This window comes from Lactuca sativa, chromosome 7, assembly GCF_002870075.4.
Source record: "Lactuca sativa cultivar Salinas chromosome 7, Lsat_Salinas_v11, whole genome shotgun sequence".
NCBI lineage: Eukaryota > Viridiplantae > Streptophyta > Magnoliopsida > Asterales > Asteraceae > Lactuca > Lactuca sativa.
Window position 1 is genome coordinate 154,879,180 of NC_056629.2, and position 21,530 is coordinate 154,900,709.

A 21,530-nucleotide genomic window follows, 5' to 3' on the forward strand; every position below is an offset into this window, starting at 1 on the left:
TTCTTCCATTACAAATCCAAAAACGAAAAAATCACAAGAACCTGAATATTTCTAGAGAGAGAGAGAGAGAAAGTGATTTCAAATGAAATTCTAAAGAGAAAAAGAGAAAATCACATGAATTCTAGAGAGGGAAAATCAAATTTGAATCAAGATCAAAGAATTAATTCGATTTCTAGAACCAAAAACACTCTAAAAAAAGCTTACAACATGAAGTTTGACTAATGATTCACCCAGTCAAAAATGTCATCATGGATCAATTTCTTTAAAACTTCAAGAACTCGCTCTGATACCACATGTAAGATGCCGAGAATGATGACGGATGCTAGTAATTATTATGTGAATCAAACAATATCAAGAACACAAGAAGTAAATAAAACGATCTAAGCTCTCATTAATCTAGAAAGTTCTTACAAAGTGGGCCTTGCAATATTTCTCTCACTAGACTAATGTCTCATGTTGTTATATAAATGGGAGCCACTCACTTTCTATTTATAGGAAAGTCTCAACCCATTACACATTCCTAAAAGGGTAAGCCTACATCACATCCAAGGAGAACTTTGCACCCTAACAGGCCCCTATTTTCTTCCACTAGAACCAAACAAGCCACAAGAAGGCCGACTGACTAAGACTACTGAGTAAAGTGGTTAGGGCGCCCACCCTAGCTACACCGAGGATTAATGATGGCCGTGAGGGCAAGGCGGATGCTCTAGTGGTGAGGATATGATCATTTCAGTTGACGACCGAGGAGACCTAAGTTGCACCAGATGTGGTCACCGGTATGTGTCTTATTCATTCCTTACTGCATCTATTATTTATGCTTATGATTGTGAATGGACGTTCTTAGTAGATGAGTTATCTGCTCTCATTCTTTTCGATTCTGGTGCTACCCGCTCATTTGTGTCTCTTGCACTTAAAAAAGTTTTGTGACACTCCTAGAGTGTTAGATTATCTATTAGAGGTGGAGATTGTTGATGATCGTCGGTGGAAGTTTTGAGGGCTCACCGTAGTTGCATTCTTGAGATATTATGTGAGAGGATCATCTTACATCATGATTTAGGGTTGGTGTGTGTCTAGTTGAGCCTATTAAGTCTTGATTGTTTGCAACATCGGTGAGTGGTAGTTCGAACCTTAGGTGGGGTAGAACCGAATACTTAGATTCGGAGGATCTACACACGGTGAATTTTTGGGGTTTTCATATCTAGGGTGACGAAATCTGCGATTCTAGAGAGGATTTTTTTATGCATGAGAGAGAGAAGGGGGGGGGGGTAGACTGCCATTTGGAATACCCATGGTTTAGGAGTTGATTGGTGTGTTTCTTAAGGATTCCCTGAAGTTCTTGGTGGTCGGGAAAACTCATGATTGGTCAGGTCATGAGCGTAGATCAAGTTACCATTAGGTTTATAACTTCGGAGACACATGTGTGGTTCTCATCATGGAAGCTAGTGGTCGAGAAGTATAAGGTAGTCAATTGTTTCTCTCAGGAACGCCAAGGATTTGGTCAGGTTTGTTAGGCCTGTAGGATCTTGCCAGTTGATCGTGTGATACAGTTAGGAGATTTTTTGGTTAGGGTAATTAGGGAAGGCCAATTATTAGGACTATGTATGTTTGACCATCGAAGGACTTATTAGATTCCAATCCCAAAGATCACATATTGCGGAAAACACGGGTGTATGCGTTGCGATCGTCCATAGCTCTTTCATTTGAAAATTGGAGTACCTGAAACAAAACTGAAAACCGTAAGCACAAATATTAGTGAGTTCCCCAAATACCACATACCATACATAACTAATGATCCATACATGTCATACAAAATCACGAGCCATACATAACATTCATATATCATAATCAATAAAGGTGGTATGTGTCGCACATAGTCTTGCCATTATGTCACGATCCGCCTCGTGGTCTTCCTTGCCAGGCCAGAGGCCACAACCCTGGGTCTTACAGACAAGTGCCAGGAGTCACATCCGGGTCTTCCATGCAAGCATCACAAAGACAACTAACATATAATATACACTACTAAACAAAGTAACTGTCAGGCTTAGACCCTGGTCTTGCATACAGTGTACCAGGAGTCGCCTCTTGGCTTTCATACATAATGCCAATGGCTAACCCATGGGTCTTCCTACAAAGCATAAACCAAACAGTCCGACATTGGTGCCTTCGATCTATACAAACAGTGGGGAGACTCACCTCGAATGTTGAAGTTTACTGAAAGAAATCCCTAGTTGCCGCCCCGACGACACATCCGAACTAGCAGAACAAAATAACACCCAATTAGCAATTGGGTTCCTTTCTAAGGCCTATCATCCATACTTGGGGTAAAATTGACCATTTTGCCCTTGACCCCAAAATGAACCAAAACTAAGGCCCAAATCCAAAAACCACAAGACCCGACACCAAAAGATCAAAACACCCATGGTAGGGTTGTAAGACTATGATTTGGCCCATATCATACACTATCTTATGTATGGTATGTGGTATTTTGGGAAACTTGCTAAGCTTTGTGCTTACGGTTTTATGTTGTACGTGGTTGTTTCAGGTACTTATAGTTCACGAGGGAAGGGGCCGATGTGATTGCACTACATCCCCCCAAAGATTTTTTTCCACACTATATTTATGACTTATCATTGTTGTTTTGAGAATACTTATTACTCTTATTATCCTTTTGGAAGTAATGAATGAATGGATAGATGTTTTGGTTGACTTAAAAATCAAAATTTTACCTTGTATTTTGAGACGTTACACCTTTTGTTTCTGAAAAAAGAAACATCAACTTAGACTTTATATGCCTATTCCAAAATAAATGTTCAATTTGTAAATACATACAATATAGGCCATATACAAATCATATGCCCTTTTTTATTTGAGAAAATTACATAAATGTCCTTGTAGTTTCTCAAATTTATATGGATCGTCCCTAACTTTTTTCTTGATGAGCATTATCCCTATGGTTTCAAAAAGTTACATGGTTGGTCATAAGACATGTGAAATAACTTTTATACCCCTTTTATTATACTTCATCTTATCCAAAAAACCGATAAGTTATATTGATATTAAATTTCAAAGGGCCTACCGAATCTACGCCCCTCCCGCCCACCTAAATCTCACCCCTCAATACCCATAAAGTACAATTCAAAGATAAATGTAAACCCACCTCCTCAGCGCCACTTCCATAGCACCACCTCCATAGTAGATCTAACTTTACCACTTTGGTGTTCAAAAATGACCGACTTTCTATCAAATTCATGAGTTACTACATACTCGAAAAATAAAATCAATAACTATCACTCCACAAACACAAATCAATGATAGCAACAGTAAAAAAGAAAGAACCACATCGTTCCTCCACCACTTCACCACTAGAAACAACTTATATGTAAGAAACTATTTTTTGTGACTACGCTTAGGCTAATACTACCTGGAAATTTCTCTAATGCACAAGGGATATCGGCACGACTCAATCACCAACTACCTTCAACTATGTTATCATATAACCTAATTCAAAAGTCCACTATTTATTTTAAAGGAGCTCTGCAAATGAAAAATGCTTATAATATCAATTTTAAATCTAATTCCAAGTTTGTAGTCTCTAATGACATGTTCCACTAATTTGGTACATAGATTTACTTTGGATCGACAACAACAAAGACGAAGATTGGTAGCAGCATCAATAAAAAAATACAAGGATGGAGAGTGGAGTAGCGATGAAGAAGAAAGGACAGATACAATGACAGATGATTGATTTTATTGGGTATGGGGGAAAGGTTTTATTTATTTCATTTGATTAATTTTTAAAAAAAATCAAATTAGTTAAAATAATATCCCTTTCTAATAAATAAATAGGTTGAATCTCCTATTGTCATGTGTCAAACTCTTACAACTCCTAATATACATCATATATATGCCGCATGTCATCTTTTTGCTATTCCCTTTTACATTTCATTTTCCCACGTCTAAGTTTTTCCATCAATTTTGAAATCCCTAAAAATTAGCCAACAATTTTGTTAACATAAACTCAATTTTGAAATCACTGATAAGGGTTTCCAATTTGAAGCCGATAAACCAGTTACTCATCACCGAGAATCATGACCACCAGTTTATTCTCTCCACAATCTTTAAAAAAACTCATAAAACCCTAGAAGCGGGTTCTTGATTCACCATCTCAGAACATGGTTCTGAATTTTCACACGTTCATTTATCTTGGAGGAAATCCGAACTGATTTTCATTAATATATCGTCTCTTCTTATCTCGAATGCTAACTGTCGTCGACTACATCTCACGCAACAGAAGGTATATGCTTCTTTATCATCGCTTTCATCATCTTCAGAGATTTTATTGGTCATCTTCATTCTATTTTCCCATTGATGTTTATTTTATGGTTTTAAGTGGCATGTTCTTCAACCCTTTCTCTTCCTATTGAACGCTTTACGTAACAACTAGAGGTTTATTGGAAGAAACTTTGCTAAGGGTTTTATACATGAAGTTTTCTGGTAATTTGGTTTCAAATACGATTTGTCTAAATTGCCCTCATCTCTTCAATAAAGCACATTCTCACGCCAGAAAACCCTAATTCCATTTGAAAATTTGAATCTCTGTGTTTCTATGCATCAAAATCATATTCGCTATGCGTAAATCTCGACAATTCCTTCTCATCTAGGGTTTTATTCCGCTTATCAGGAGAAGGGGGAAAAGATTCTAGGGTCGGGATTCAGGAGTCAGTTGAAATAAAAAATAAAAATTGATTATATTTTTTGAAACCCTAGCCTTATTTTTCTATCCGGCCAATTTGCGATTTTGGGTTATTTTTCTTGTCGTTTTTTTATGCTGCCGTTGATGTTGTTATAGCCTTTGTTCCTTGTTGAGGGTGTAACTGCTGACATATTTGCTGTCGATGTTGCCATATATGATTCATGATTTTTTTTTTGTTAACAGACAATTGCATCCATGATTTCACTAGACCTTTGTTGACTTGCAGTGATGTACATACATCTTTTTTTTATCCATATATCCTTTTCTATCTCCACATAAATTGTAAAAAATGAAAAATTGTTACATAAATAACAACTAATCATTTAACTAGTGGCATGTAAGTTTCCATAAATTGGTTAAAAGGCGATTTGAATTCTAAACTTACATGCATCCATAATGTTTTTCAGTTGCATAAATAGACATAAAAGTAAAACATTGTTGTATAAATTGGTACATATATTAAAATTGAGTTGTTAATTGGCAGGTTCTAAATGCTGCTTGTGTTCCTGATAAATCCGCTCTCAAAGAGGCATATATATTTGAAATACAACAAAAATGTTTTTGGATATCAAGTTTGTATGTTATTTATTTTGGGTAGATAGCGTTGTACTAATCTTAAAATATATTCTAACGAATAGCGTATGTTTTGTAGTGAAGACGCCTGACATGAAAACACTTTGGAAAATGCAAAAATCCATATGTTTATATATAAGGACAATTCAAAGTTAACTACTTGACCAACATTTTAACAATTTTGGGTTGTTCTTGATGTGAATTTAAGCATCTTTTCAATTCCTCAAGCATGCATTTTTGAAGAACGGTTTTGAGCTTGTAAATACGTACCAAGTTCTTTTCGTTTCAGGGTTAATCACTAAATAACAATGTACTTTTGAAAAAAATATGTTCTCATCTAATGACATTAACCATTTTGTTCAAATAAAAAAAGTACGTGTGCGAATGTTTTTCATATATAAAAATGCTTGGTGATTACAATTCATTTTGATTTATGTTGAAATGCCTTTCTATTAGTATATTTTAGGTTTTGCAGGTATTGTTTTGAGAATGAAGAATTGCGGGTTTTGTGTTGAGGAACAACAACCTAAACGAATTAAAAGCATCTTGCCTAAGGCATGCAAGAAAGAATTAGAGATGCTACACTATAAATTACAAGAAAGAATTAGAGATGTTATACTATAAATTGTAAAAAATTGTGATATGAAGGATGGGGTATCTTGGTTAGCTCTTATTATTATTATTATTATTATTATTATTCAAGTTATAAACTACTTGACATAAATATTCAAATATTGGCTTTTAGTTTTTTTTGTTTTATCCGTAACTATGATGATTTATAGAGTTTGATGGATGACTTCGATGTGAGCTCCTCAATGAAGATTTAGGTTATTATCCTTATGGTTATATTTATATGCAAATGGCATTTGCAAGGTCTCATGGTCTCTCTATTATAAAGTCTAATAACAATTTGTGATTTTCTCTTATTCGTTTAATAAAATTTTAAAAAATGTTTTATCTCTGGTTCTAAGGGTAAATAAATCATTTTATGTAACTTCTTAGACTAACCACACAAAGTTTTGAAATGACATAAAAATAAGTTACGGGCTAAAATAGTGATTTCTGTAAACTATATACCATTTATGTAATTTTGTCTTTAGGTGTGCTCCGTTTGCACCGAGTAAACTGAAAATTGAAAAGAGGGGAAAGTACAGTCTCTGATTTCATTATCAGACAAACGGTGATTTCCTGCAAAGTCTTTCGCGCCAAAAAAGATGAGTTTGGATTCTTCTCATCCTACCAAATCAGGATCCAATTCGAAGAGAAGCTTCAATTCGACAAATAGTAACAACACCGGAGGGAACAATTATAACAAAAAGAAGAGGAAGAAAGATGGAGACAGTGGACAACAAACCCTAGGCATGGCTTGGGGTTCTAATTCTCGATCTTCTTCTCGTTCCTCTTTCCGCAGTGCACCATTCACTGATGTTGGCAGGTCCTTTCACTTGACTTCTCTATCAAAAAATCCACCTTTTTAGGTTTCCTTTTCGTACAATTAGGTCATGAACTCAAATTGTGGGCATTTATTGATTTGGTATAATTTGATCTTATTTTTGTATATCTTTTTTATCCTGAATAATGAAGCTCCTTTGGATTCAGTTACATGGCAGTGAAGAACAGGAAACTACATGAGCAGTTTGATGTCGAAGCTTCAAGCTCATCTCATGGTGGTTCTGGCTCCAAGAAACCTGTGTTTTATGGTGTTTCTATTTTTGTCGATGGATACACTGTCCCTTCTACTCAGGTTTTCATTTTCTTACAATAATTTCATTTTTTGATTCCCTTTATTGCTAACTTCCATTCACACATTGAAAGATTCTCCATGAAATACTTTCAGGAATTGCGTGGTTACATGTTAAAGCATGGAGGTAGGTTTGAAAATTACTTTTCAAGGCAGCGTGTTACTCATATAATCTGTAGTAATCTTCCTGAAAGCAAGGTCAAGAATTTAAGGTCCACACTCCACACCTTCTTCTTTAACCTAACTCCATACTCAAGTATTTGAAAACAAATAATTGTTATTTTATTGTTGATGAATGTTATATTTATAGGTCCTTCAGTCGTGGACTCCCAGTAGTGAAACCTACATGGGTGTTGGATTGTATTGCAGCTGATAAGTTATTAAGCTGTAATCTCAACTTGTTAATTTCATTTTCTAGTTTTCAATGTTTTTTACAATATTGAAAAAAGTTTATTTTATGTTTTTTTGGTGTGTATAGGGGTTCCTTATCAACTTGAACAGATAGCTAGTGAAGCTAATAACCAACCTAAGCTATCAACTTTCTTAGATTCAAGAAACAAAATCGATTCTCCAAATGTTCCCATGACTTCAGATAACAATATTTCTGAAGTAAGTGAGTCTGTAGAAGATGTAAAGCAATCTAATCAAGGATCTGATTCTCAAGTGTATAATGAAGCACCTTCTGCATCTGAAGGAAGTCGATGCTCAGATATTCAAAATATTACAGAATCGCCATCGATCGTTTCAGATTCTTCCAACAAGTGTCATTCAACTTCTCTAGACCCAAATTTTGTAGAGACTTACTTCAAGGTGAAACTTGTGTTCTCTAAATCTTTTTTTTCGAATTTATGACATAAAATGTTATTTTCTTATTTTGGTGTCGCAGAATTCTAGGCTACACTTTATAGGAACTTGGAGAAATCGATACCGAAATCGTTTTCCCAATTCATCTAAACCTTCAATCTCCATTAATCCTTCATCTTCATGTCAGAGAAATACAATTGTTCATATCGACATGGTATTTATTTCCATCTTCTTTATATCAACTCACACTCTCATTTCCCATAGTTAATTTCTCATTAATAATGACTATGTACTTTTCACTTTTCAGGATTGTTTCTTTGTATCAGTTGTTATAAGAAATCGCCCTGAGTTATGGGATAAACCAGTTGCTGTTTGTCATTCTGATAATCCACGTGGCACTTCTGAAATTTCATCAGCCAACTACCCTGCTCGAGACCATGGTCAGACTAGCTTTTTTAAAATTTTCCAAATATACCCCTTAATTAATTATAGAAACACATTCTTTTAAACACCCTTTTATTTCATTTTATATCTTTAAGTTAGTTTTATCAAACACCAGTTGTATCAGCTACCTTCTTATTTAACAGCTAGCTTTTCAGCTAACAGCTAGTTTTTCAACTAGTATGCCAAACATAGCCTAAACTCAGAGACCTAAGACTAATATACACCTGGCATTCTTATATATTCAGTCTATATAATATATTCTAATCCATGTCATCATGCCTATGTGGCGCCTCGTGTGTTTACAGGGGTAAGGGCTGGAATCTTTGTTAGAGATGCAAAAGCACTTTGTCCTCACCTTGTTATTGTTCCTTACAACTTTGAAGCATATGAGGAGGTTTGATTGTTTTCTTGTATCCTTTTTCCTATTAATAAAAAAACATGATATTGAATTTTGTATTTATAATTACAGGTGGCTGATCAGTTTTATAGGATATTACATAAGCATTGTAACAAAGTGCAAGCCATGAGCTGTGATGAAGCAATTTTAGATATTACAGATTTGGAAATGGAAGATCCTGAGATTTTAGTTTCATTGATACGAAAGGAAATATCTGATACAACAGGGTGCACTGCAAGTGGGGGTATTTCAGGAAATATACTTATGGCTAGATTAGCTACAAGAACTGCCAAACCAAATGGTCAATCTTACCTTCCTCCTGAAAAGGTAATCCCATAGTTTTCATTATCTTTTTTATTATATAAAAATGATTCATTTATTAATTATTATTATTATTATTATTATTATTTGATTCAGGTGAATGATTTTTTAAAGGAACTTCCAGTTAAAGTGCTTCCAGGAATTGGTCGTGCTTTAGATGAGAAATTAAAAGGAAAACATATTGAAACTTGTGGAGATTTACGCATGATATCCAAGGTTTTTATGATTTTAGAATTATATTTATAAATTTTTTTTAGCTTTCTATGTAATTTGTGTTTTTTATTATACCCTTTTCAGGAAACTCTTCAAAAAGATTTTGGCCAGAAAACAGGTGAAATGTTATGGTGTTATTGTAGAGGGATAGATAATCGACTTGTTGGCATGATTCAGGTATTACAAGTAATATGTCCTTTTTAGTAATTTCACCTTTTTATGTTTTTTATGAGGAAATTACACGAATGGTCCCTATGGTTTTGGGTAATTTGCACATTTGGTACCTAGCTTATTCTTTTAACTCAGAAAGTCCCTACTGTTTGTTTTTGTTGCGCGCTTGACTCCTGTCTTACCTAAAAAGACTATTTTGCCCTTGATTTTTTAATTTATTTAAATAAACACACACCCCAACCCCACTTCCACCTTACCTTACCTTACATATCCCACCTTATTTAAATAAATTAAAAATTCAAGGGCAAAATAGTCTTTTTGGGTGAGACAGGGACCAAATGTGCAACAAAAACAAACAGTAGGGACCTTCCGAGTTAAAAAAATAAGTTAGGTGCCAACCATGCAAATTACCCAAAACCATAGGGACCATTCGTGTAATTTACTCTTTTTATTTTTTAATGTTCATACTTTTTGCAGGAGAGCAAGTCTGTAGGTGCGGATGTAAATTGGGGTGTAAGGTTCAAGGACATGAAAGATGTTAGTAAATTTTTTTTTTCACAAATATTACAAAACTACCCTTTGTTACATTTTCTAATATAATTTTTTTTTTCTGATTTTAGACACAAAATTTTCTTCTGAGCCTATGCAAAGAGGTCTCTTTGCGTTTACATGGATGTGGAGTTAGAGGAAGGACTTTTACACTCAAGGTTTATTCATTTAACATTTTTTTTATAAAAAGGGATAATAATTAATAAATTATATTTAATTCTTTGATTAATTTATGAATATAAGTTGTAACAATTGTGAAAATGGAAATGTAGATAAAAAAGAGAAAGACAGATGAAGAGCCAATCAAGTATATGGGATGTGGTGATTGTGATAATTTTAGTCATTCATTAACGGTAATTATTTATTTAATTTAATAATTTAATTCCGTTTTCTTTCCAAAAATTGATTTAAGAAAATGGTGTTTAGGTTCCAATGGCAACTGATGACGTGGATGTTCTTCAGAGGATAACTAAACAGCTCTTCAGTCATTTCCATATTGGTATAATAAGCGTATAACACATATAACACATCTATTATATTTATTTGTCCATTTTCAAAAAAAAAAAAAAAAATTTGTTTATGAAATTATTAATTGGTGTAGATGTGAAAGACATAAGGGGAGTTGGACTTCATGTTACAAAACTAGAAAGTTCAGATAATTGTACGCAAGGTATTTTAGAAATTATTCATATTTTTCAGTTTAACTTTTATTTATTTATTTATTTATTTTTAATGGTTGTTAAGGGAATGGGAAGAGTTGTATAAGATCGTGGCTTGTATCTGCTTCAGCGACTAAAGAAAAGGAGAATTTAAAAATTAAAAATAAAAAAGAACAAATCGATGATCATGTTCATCAGTCAACAAGCAATTCAACAATGGAGGTCCCACCAATGAGTGAACTCGATTCACAAGTTCTTGAATCTCTTCCTCCTGAAATTCTTTCTGAAATAAATGATTTTTATGGTGGAAAATTAAAAAGCTTCATTTCAAAACGCAAATCTAAAACCATTGAAATTGGAACTTCATCTGTTTTCCCGGGAAATGTCCAAGGTAAAAATATGAATCCACTTTTATTATAATTTTTTTTTTCTAAAAATAATTACATTTTTAATATAATCTTATCTAGGATTTAATGAACTTTTATTACGTTTAACGTTTTAGTCTTGTAAATAATATAATCATTACAAATGGCACCTCACTATGGTTTTCTCGAAAATGGAATCAAAACTTATGGTTATAAAAAAATTGTTTTTGCAAACGCCACGTCAGCACTGCGACATGTTAATGGGCTATTATAGCATCTCATTAGTGGTTTTTTAAAAAGAATTTGAAAAGGTTTTAATAAGAAAAAATTGTATGTATAAATTATAGTGGCTTTTGAAGACAACTTTTCTGTCATTTGCTTTAGAATAAACATAGAATGATGTTAAAACTTAAAACTATACTTTTTATTTATGTATAATATAAAATAATCGATGAAAATTTATTCGTGTTTTAAGGGGTTTGACTATTGTTTGACTAGGAATTTCAGATACTGATTCTGTAGATACTGCTACCAATGCTTCAACTTCACAAAAGATCGAAACAATGCCAACATCTTTAAGTCAAATAGACGCGTCAGTGTTACAAGAACTCCCTGAAGAAATAAGAAATGACATAATTGACCTTCTTCCTCCTCACAGAAACCCGGGCTCAGATTCTCCTTTGCGGGACCCACCACAAACGGGTCAGCTTTGGGTCGGGGACCCACCACAGTGGGTTGAGAAATTCAGATCCAGTGATATACAAATCTTGAGGCTTTTCTCCAATACATATAGTCAACTAAAGTCAAACTGCGGTTTATCTTCATTGTTGCTAAAAACCATTTCTTCAAGTGAAGAATTATTATTATTATGTAATGATGATAATGGGATTAATTGGTTATGTGAGCTTCTGAAACAATACATACAACTGAAAATAGATTCAGATCTTGAGGAGATACACACGTGTTTTCGCCTTTTGAAAAGGTACACAAACACACACACACACACACACACAAATTCAGTTGCTCTTTTTAATTATGATCGGATTTAATTTTCTAATTGATTTTTGGTGTTATTAGGTTGAGTGGAAAGTCTGAAATTCTGTTACAAGTCTACAATATAACTCTTCCACAACTTCAGGTAAACAGTTTTTATATTCTAAAGCATTATCTGATTAATATTTGATTAATATTGTTTTTTATGTTTGAATGGAATTATAGATGTGTGTTAGCGAAAAATACGGTGGAAGTCTTCATATCTAAGATTGTATATGTTCAAAGATCGAATATAAACATTGTTAGTTGGTTGTTTTCTTTTTAGTGGGTATAGTGTATATAAAATAACACGTTTCTTTATACAAATTTAATATATATTTTTTGTGCTTTGATATTTGTAACAACGTGCCTATCAAAAAAATTATAAGGTTAGAGAGCCAAGACAAAGCTCTTTTTATACAATGTTCTTAAGTAGTATTTTATTATTTGAATGTCTGGAAATATGATTAATATCATTATATATATATATATATATATATATATATATATATATATATATATATATATATATATATATATATATATATATATATCATTACAGAATAAGTAAATATGACTAATATAATAACAAAATATAGATTACAGAATAAGTAAATATGACTAATATAATAACAAAATATAGATAGAAGTCACAAATTATTCATCAAAAAGGTTTCTATTGATTTAGAACTCATTGAGTTGTTAAAAAAATTTCGGCTCCTCCAGCTTCAATAGTTGCCTAGATGGGGATCAAGTATTTAGGCATTGCATAAGAACTAATGGAGGGCAGACGAGATTTTTATAACATTGATAAATCTTAATATAAATGTTTGATGATACGAAAATTACTAACAATCTACTAGACACATGTGAAGATGCACTACATAACACTTGTAAAACTAGTTTTCAATTATAAGCTCAAAACGCTCGTAAGTTGTGTTGCAATTTTGGGTTGGAGGGGGTCTCTCTCCCAACTACCAAAGACATTGTTGTGGTATTAAAGAGTTGCTACACAATATTTGTCCAAGTTGGTAGAGTAGGGTGCATGTCTTCTAAGTAGTAGTGAAAATCAAGTGTCCAAAATGTTACATTTTCGAACACAAGCTCACATTTAAAGATGCAAAGAATAAATAAAGGGGATAGAAAAGTTATATGGTTTACATGATTTGGGTATTTGTGTTTAAATCAGGGACGACTCAATTAATTTAGAGGCTCTAAGCAAACTAAAATATTGGGGCCCTTTAAGTAAGCAAAATATTTTGAACTTAAGACCTTTAGTTTTATAAACTAGTGTTTTTAACCACCAAGTCAAACTTCAATTATTCTTTATATCCACAAAAATAAGTGTGTGTGTGTGTGTATATATATATATATATATATATATATATATATATATATATATATATATATATATATATATATATATATATATATATATATATATATATATATAGGTTCAGGTTCATTTGAGACCATTCTAATTTTGTGAGACCGTAAAACCAAATCTAAAAATAATTTTAAAATGCAAAATAAATGGAAAAGTCCAAAAATTCTTTTTTTTTAAAATATTATTTTCGAAACTTGAATTAACTAAAAAAAATATAAAAAAAAATTCCGTTTTTTTGAAAATTACGTGAAATATTCTAATAGAATATTAGACTGACATATTCTAAAAAATAATTTTAAAATGCAGAATAAATGGAAAAATCTAAAAATTCTTTTTTTAAATATTATTTTCGGAACTTGAATTAACTAAAAAAATAAAAAAATTAAAAAAATAAAAATAAATTCCATTTTTTTTGAAAAATACGTGAAATATTCTAATAGAATATTACACTGACATATTCTAAAAAATAATTTTAAAATGCAGAACAAATGGAAAAATTAAATTTTTTTTTTAAATATTATTTTCGAAACTTGAATTAACTAAAAAAAAATAAAAATAAATTCCATTTTTTTTGAAAAATAGGTGAAATATTCTAATACAATATTACATTATACATATTCTAAAAAATAACTTTAAAATGCAAAATAAATGGAAAAATCCAAAAATTCTTTTTTTAAATATTATTTTCGGAACTTGAATTAACTAAAAGAAAAATAAAAAAATGCGTCTCACGGTCTCACAAAATATAAGTGGTCTCAAATAAACCTAACCCTATATATATATATATATATATATATATATATATATATATATATATATATATATATATATATATATATATATATATATATATATATATATATAAATAAACTTTGAAATTGGGGGCCTTAAGCCTTTGTTTAGTTTTTCATAATGTAGAGCCGACCCTCGTTGAATGACATTATTAAACATGTTTATTGATTTCGTGATAATGTATAGAAGGGCTACTAACTAAAATATCAAAATATAAGGTGTATTGTCAAGGATATAATCATCACACCACTTATTTCACCAAATAGACTTTGTAATTTTTTTTTGACTTTGCAAAATTTGTTTAGCGACAAAAGTTGAGTTCTTTTGCAAAATTACCGACATTTAAATTTCTTGGGTTACATGACATGGATTTTGATTAGGGCTCTAAACGAACCGAATGAACATGAACGATACGTGCTCATGTTCGTTCGTTTAATATTAACCAAAGAAATGAAAGAACACAAACACATAAACAATTTCCTTATTCATGTTCGTTTGTTAAAGATATTACTTTGTTCATGTTCGATTTTGATTAGGATACTAAACAAACATTAAAGAACAAATATAACCAAACGTAAATGAATGGATGTAAACGCATAAAATACCCTTAATGAACATAAACGGATAAAAAATAAAGCTAAATAGCCATTAACATCCAAACAAAAAATCATACATAAATACATGTATTATAATAAATCATATTATAAAAACTATGTAATTTTAAGTATAAATGATATAATAGTATTAGTTTCATACCTAATGTTATATACACAACAATCATATATATATATATATATATATATATATATATATATATATATATATATATATATATATATATATATATATATATATATATATATATATATATATATATATATATATATATATATATATATATATATATATATCTCGAGGGAAACATAAAAGCACACACTATACTTTAACTCTTTAGGGTTTTCCACTTAAGAGAAATTCATTCTTATGTAGTTTTTTAAAAACCTGCTGCAACTCAAAGTAACCACGCAACCACATATAACACTGCAAACATAATTGTAATACAAGGAAATTATTTAAATTTTAAATAACATAATGAATAAAACAGATTTTTTGAAAGCCTTACAAAGTAATTTTATATTTTATATCTATTCTAATTGCACCAGTCATCGACTAGTGTGAGCCTACCAACAATTATCATCTCGTTTATATCATCCCTATATAGCTGTTACAAAGACTGGATAAGAAGCAGGATGTTAATCCTCGGCAGTAATATGATAAAATTAGTCGCCGAAGATAAGGGAATACAAGTCTCCGATAGACAATAAACATTATGTGGTATTTGTAACATCTCAAAATTTAAGATTCAAAATTTTATTTTTCATTTATTAATTATAAAATCATTTGTCTAAAACATCCATAGTATCAACTCATATCAAAACCAATGTACCAATAGTCAAATCATGTAATGATAAAACAACATCAGAGTATAACTCCCAAATATCACATATGCGGAAAATATAGTGTGATGCGCCGCGATCATGCCTGCTCCTTTCCCTTCGAAGAGGAAGTACGTGAAACCAAAACTGAAAACTGTAGGCACAAAGCTTAGTGAGTTCCCTCATCATACTACATACCATACAATAACATACTGCATAGCATATCCGGTAACTGCCTAGCATATCATGGTGCTGGCCTACCCCTTCGATCTCTTTCAACCGGTAACTGCTTAGCTTATCTGGGTGCTGGTCTACCGCTTCGGTCTCTTTCAACTGGTAACGGGGACTATTTCACCCCTACCACTACCACATATCATCCTAGTACATAAATACATAAGTCACATACTGCCTAGCATATCTGGATGCTGGCCTACCCCTTCGGTCCTTTCGACCGGTAACGGGGTCTATCCCACCCCTCCTACCACTATCACAAAATATCATAGCATACTAGCACAATAAGCATAACAAATAGTGGCATACCAGACAATTATCACAAAGAAAATCATCTTAATTATAATCAACTACTAGTGGCCCGACATTGGTGCATTTGACCCACTTCCATCGGAAGGTAACTCACCTTAAATGTTGTAAAGTAGCTGAACGGTCCTCGACTCTGAAATCAACCCCACTCAAACTCTTACACGTAAAATATTTCCTTTAATTACCTTTTCATACTCATGACCCCTTAAGGGTCAACCTTGGTCAAAGTCAAAGTCACATTCTGGTCAAAGTCAACATTCCGAGTTGACTCAACTCACCGAGTTGGCCCTTCAACTCAGCGAGTCCCATAAATCATAAAACCCTGAAATCGTGATCCAACTCGTCGAGTTCCTCCTATCAACAGAATCGGGACTTTCCCACCCAGCTCATCGAGTCCGTCCTTGAACTCGTCGAGCCCTTCCTTCTATAGAGTCAAGGCACTTCGACCCAACTCGTCGAGTTCCTCTACGACTCATCGAGTTCTTCAGTATGTTAAGCTTTCTTAATGTATTAAACCATTATTCTTCGAGTCTAAGTCCCAAATTCTAGATCTGGATCGAATACACATCTAGGAGGGTAAAGTTTCCGACTTTACCCATTAAGACCTATCCTAGAAGAAATGAGCTCTAACCCTAACTCAAAATGGATTAGATTCAACTCTAAAAGCCATCAAAACTTCAAGTTAAGCCAAGGGGTCATAGATCTGGACTCTAGGGACAGTTTGGCCACGTAAAGTTCCTATTTTTACTTGCATGCATAGTCTACTTGGCTCATAAGGCCAAAAAGATGGTCCACAACTTGCATGGGACTTCCATGGTCATAAAGTTGATACCTTTATGCGATGAAGTCCCCTAAAGACCCTAGATATGAAGGGTTTGCCCACAAAAGACGTCCAAATCCCAAAAACTAAAATTCGCTGTCCAAAACATGGAGAAAAACATCCTAAACCTATATCTAAGCATACTACATCCAAGGTAGGAGCTTTATACCTCAGATGAACCAGAAATGAAGCTCAACTTCTAGATGTATTCTTCTCCCACACGTCCTTGCTCCTTCTTCAAGTATATTCTTCTTCAAAATCACAAAGAATGCATAAAAATGGCTCAAAACTCTCAAAAGTGAATCAAGGTTTCGTGGCTAGGGTTTGGGACAATGGAGGCTGTAAATGAGGTAAGCTTAGGGGGGTTAAGGTGTTTAAATAGGGTGCAAAACCCTGAAAATTAGAGTTTCATTCTACCAGTCCTACTCGTTGAGTTGAGACTTCTCAACTCTTCGAGTAGACTTCTTAACCTGCATCCCAATCCATATCTACTCGCCGAGTTTGGGGCCTCCAACTCGTCGAGTTTCTATACAAAAATTAATAAATTATGAATTAAATACATACCAGGAACTGAGCGTTACAAATCTCTGTTACTTATCTCAGACTTCGTCCTCGAAGTCTGCTGCGTCTGGAAATAGCTCTGGGTAGTGCTCCCTCATCTCATCCACCGGCTCCCATCTCTATTCCGAGCCCTTGTGGTGCTACCAGTGCACCTTCACCAACTCTACCCTATTGTTCCTCAGATCTTTCGTCTTCTTATCGAGAATAGCTACTGGTCTCTCAATGTAGTTCAGGCTGTCATCCACCTCAATATCCTCTAAAGGCACCACCGCGGGGTCATCTACTAAGCACTTCCTGTAACATCCCGACTCCTAGGTATAAAATTTAATTAATTTATATTCATTTTAACAGGTCAACTCGATGAGTTGGAGGCCCCAACTCGTCGAGTAGAAATTGAGATAGCCACGCGGGTTTTAAAGTCAACTCAATGAGTTGGAGGATCCAACTCAATGAGTAGGAGCTGAGCGTGAAAACCCAAATTTTTAGGGTTTGCACCCTATTTAAAGGACCTTAAGTCCTTTACCCCGCCTCCCTCATCACCTTAACACCCTAAGAGAAAACCTAATCGAGCTATTATCATCTAAGAGAGAGAGAGAGAGAGAGAGAGAGAGAGAGAGGCTAATAAAGTGTGTTTTGGGTGCATTCTTTGAAGGAGCTTGAGGAGAAAAAGGCTTGGAACGAGAATGAGTCCTTGGATCCAGTATTCTTTCAGTGTTACTGGTCATTTGGAGCTAAAAGCCACTAACTTGATCACTTGTTTGTTAGATCTCTCCATTAGAGAGTTATGGCCATTTTTAGCATTTCTTTTTGGTCCTTATTGGCTTTGAGCTTACATAGAAGCTTAGACTTCAGATCTAGAAATTATTAGGCCCTTTAGGCCTAAAGAATCAAGATTTATCTAGTTTTGGCCAAATTCCATACCTTAAACCCTTTGTTGAGCTTTGGGTTGGCAAACTTAGCCCTAGATGCCATGCATGGACGTAAAGCTTGTAACTTTACATGGTATTTCAGCCTTAGGAGGCTAGTTCTAGAATTTTGGACCCGAGTCTTGCTTAAATATGTCTGAATGAGAGAATGGATTGAAGGAACTCGATGAGTTAGTGAGCCAACTCGACGAGTTGGTTAGGGTTTCCCCGATAGTGTAGACGCGTTATAAACTCGGCGAGTTGGTGAGACAACTCTATGGGTTGAGTTGGATTTTCTAGAATTTTTTGAGGACATAATGAACTCAGCAAGTCGCATAGATGTACTCGACAAGTTGGGTCAACATGGACTGTTGAATTGAGGGTTGACTTCCATTGACTTTTAGGGGTTGGTCAAGTTATGGACTTCGGAGACCATGGAGGGGTAAAATGGTCTTTTACCCTTTCCGAGAGTTAGTAAAGGAATAGTCGAACATCCTTGGAGTTGATATTATAAATTTTTAATTAGAAATGATTATGATACATAGGCGGTGTCTAGACCTACTGTTGAGTGCGAGACATACTTGCTTATTTACGAGGTGAGTCTTCTCACTATACTTTCCTAAGTGGTAATACTGTGTGACCGGAGAGTCTTATTTGAGTTATCGACCGGAGGGTCTTATGTGCTTATACTGAGTTATGTGATATCATCCATTTTGTCTTTGTGATTTATGTTGTATATTATTTATGTGCCTTACTGAGTTAGGACCGGAAGGTCCAAACCGAGTTGTGAGACTGGAGGGTCATCACTGAGATACTGGACTGGAGGATCCGACCCGAGCTGTGATACCTGAGGGTCTTCACTGAGACACATGACCGGAGGGTCCTTATCGAGATATAGCCATGAGAGGCTAATTATTTGTGCGTGATATTTTTGGGAACTAACTAAGCTTCGTGCTTACAGTGTTGTGTAAAATGTGTTTCAGGTACCTCTCAGGATCGCGGGAAGACACCGACATGATTGTACACACCAGATTGAGATTATGTTTTGAGGATTCTGGGATATTGTTAAACATTTTGTTGTCTTGTGTTTTGAAAAACTTATAAATTTGGGTTTGAGACATGTGAAACTGTGTTTTGTGTGATTTTAATAATGAAAATTTTATTTGGGAATTTAGAGTGTTACAAGTTTGTATCAGAGCCTTGGTTTGAGGGATTCTAATGTACCCTCGTGTATGTCTGGACTCAAACTGAGGATTTGAGGAATTTTCTATAGAGAAATGATTTTCATAATGAGTAAAAGTCTTTAAGAGGAAACGAGATGAAGCAGTGTCTACAATCAGCCAGAGCCCGAACGGTGATTTTTCCAAAATACCCTTATTTTTTTTATATTATGAGATGAGATACTTATGAGATATTAGAGCTACATGCTAGATGATAGGCTAGGTATTTCAGGAATTTAGAGCTAGAGTTGTCTGATTTATGATGCCTTAGCCTATGTGGATTGCCATTGATTGATATTATCTGCTATTTGCTCTGTGTGTATGCTGAGTAGGGGTACATAGCAGGAACCTTTTAGAGAGAATTTTGAGTCAAAGAGTAATCTCGGAGAGATACCTAGATTTGAATTGAGGAATCCACTGAGAGAGTAGTTTGATATATGTGAGGGATAGAGTACTTGTGAATTAGGATCCTAGGAGGAGGACTTGGGGCGACTATGGGTTGGTGTGGAAGGTAGTATTGGGCCCGTACTACTTAAAGCACCAGATCTGTATGCGACCCAAGTAAGAACCTTAGGATGCTAAGGAGCATTTAGGGATGGGTAATTGAGTGTGCACTTGAGCCAGTCACTGATGATTTTTGTGTTTGTGTTTCAGAGAGACTATGGTGCTTACCCGCAACAACCCCTGTGGTGGTGGTACTAGTGACGAGGAGATCCGCAGGATCATTGCGGAGGAGGTGGCCGTAGCTATCAGAGAGGCCATTCCAAAGATGTTCGGGTCTACTAAGACCACGTTGATTAAGAATTTTGACAAGCGTTATGCTGCTGTCACAGAGGCTGCTGCTGCTGCAGCCCTGGCAGCTGTGAGGCCATAGGGGGTGACTCATTGTTGTTTTGAGTATTCAACAACACGAAGCCAGCAGAGTTTCATGGGACCTAGGACCCGATTTCTTTCATGGGATGGATCTCTAACATTGAGGGGTGTTTCTATACGTGTTCATGCCCGGAGCACTTGAGAGTTCGGTTTGCACTACTGGTGGAAGTTCATGACGACTCATTTCACTCCTGCAGATCCTGCTGCAGTGACTTGGGAGAGGTATACCCAGTTGTTCAGAGACGAGTATGTTCCTCAGTTGGAGAGGGAATGATTGGCCTAGGAGTTTCTACCTCTCAAACAGAAGACAAAAACAGTGACAAAGATTACGAGGATGTTTCATGAGCAGCCATTGTTCTGCCCTGAGCACGTACCTACTGAGCAGACACGTGTGATCTGGTATTTGAGCATCTTGAGGAGAGATATTCAAGAGTTTGTGGCGAACTAGTCATATCGGACATTGGCTGAGTTACAGAGTAATGCCAGGAGGAGAGAGATTGAGCTGGAGATTCAGATTAGAGATGAGGGAGAGCCTCAGGGGAGGGACAGGAGACCAGTGCAGTCGCAGCCGACGACGAAGCAGGATAAGCCCGTTGATACGAGAGTAGGAGGCCAGAAGGGCCGCACTTGTGGCAAGTGCGGCAAGAGCCATGAGGGATCTTGCCGAGCAGGTATTTGCTACAAATGTGGCAAGGAGGGGCATATGGCGAAGGACTGCCCCAAGGGATTTTTAGTTTGCTTTCATTGCAACCAGACTGGCCACCAGAAGGCCGAGTGTCCCCAACTCACTTAGGGACTAGCCCAGGCTTCTACTCTTGCTGCTTTACGCGTTGTTGATGGCTGGCTGGGGAAGGACGAGGCTCCGAGAGCTAGTGGGAGGGCATTCCAGCTGATTGTGGAGGAGGTCCGTGCAACACCTGATGTTGTTGCTGGTACGTATCTCCTTATTCATGTTATTTTGATATTTGTTTATG

General features: G+C 34.8%; 1 protein-coding gene across 3 annotated transcripts; it reads left to right on the forward strand.

Moving 5' to 3' along the window:
* The first annotated feature begins 6,429 nt into the window (after positions 1-6,429).
* On the forward strand, positions 6,430-12,379 carry LOC111904206 (DNA repair protein REV1). Of its 3 annotated transcripts, none has more exons than XM_023899984.3 (20): positions 6,430-6,761; positions 6,926-7,070; positions 7,164-7,279; positions 7,378-7,454; positions 7,546-7,877; positions 7,954-8,085; positions 8,179-8,311; positions 8,621-8,709; positions 8,785-9,039; positions 9,148-9,249; positions 9,331-9,423; positions 9,895-9,954; positions 10,038-10,124; positions 10,239-10,319; positions 10,393-10,465; positions 10,568-10,636; positions 10,711-11,016; positions 11,489-11,972; positions 12,068-12,128; positions 12,209-12,379. In XM_023899984.3, the coding sequence occupies exons 1-20, from the start codon at positions 6,541-6,543 to the stop codon at positions 12,248-12,250; spliced, it is 2,958 nt and encodes a 985-aa protein (XP_023755752.1). In that variant the 5' UTR covers positions 6,430-6,540; the 3' UTR covers positions 12,251-12,379. The 3 variants fall into 3 exon arrangements, with proteins under 3 accessions (XP_023755752.1, XP_023755750.1, XP_023755751.1); XM_023899982.3 differs by having other exon boundaries at positions 6,431-6,761; positions 9,130-9,249; XM_023899983.3 differs by having other exon boundaries at positions 6,431-6,761; positions 9,130-9,249; positions 11,498-11,972.
* The last annotated feature ends 9,151 nt before the right edge of the window (positions 12,380-21,530 follow it).

Bases quoted from the DNA above. Each gene is read 5' to 3' on its own strand.
- LOC111904206 (XM_023899982.3), top strand. From the start codon at position 6,541: ATGAGTTTGGATTCTTCTCATCCTACCAAATCAGGATCCAATTCGAAG. The intron at 9,955-10,037 runs GTTAGTAAATTT...TTCTGATTTTAG, and splicing joins GGTTCAAGGACATGAAAGAT to ACACAAAATTTTCTTCTGAG. The intron at 10,466-10,567 runs GTATAATAAGCG...TAATTGGTGTAG, and splicing joins CTTCAGTCATTTCCATATTG to ATGTGAAAGACATAAGGGGA.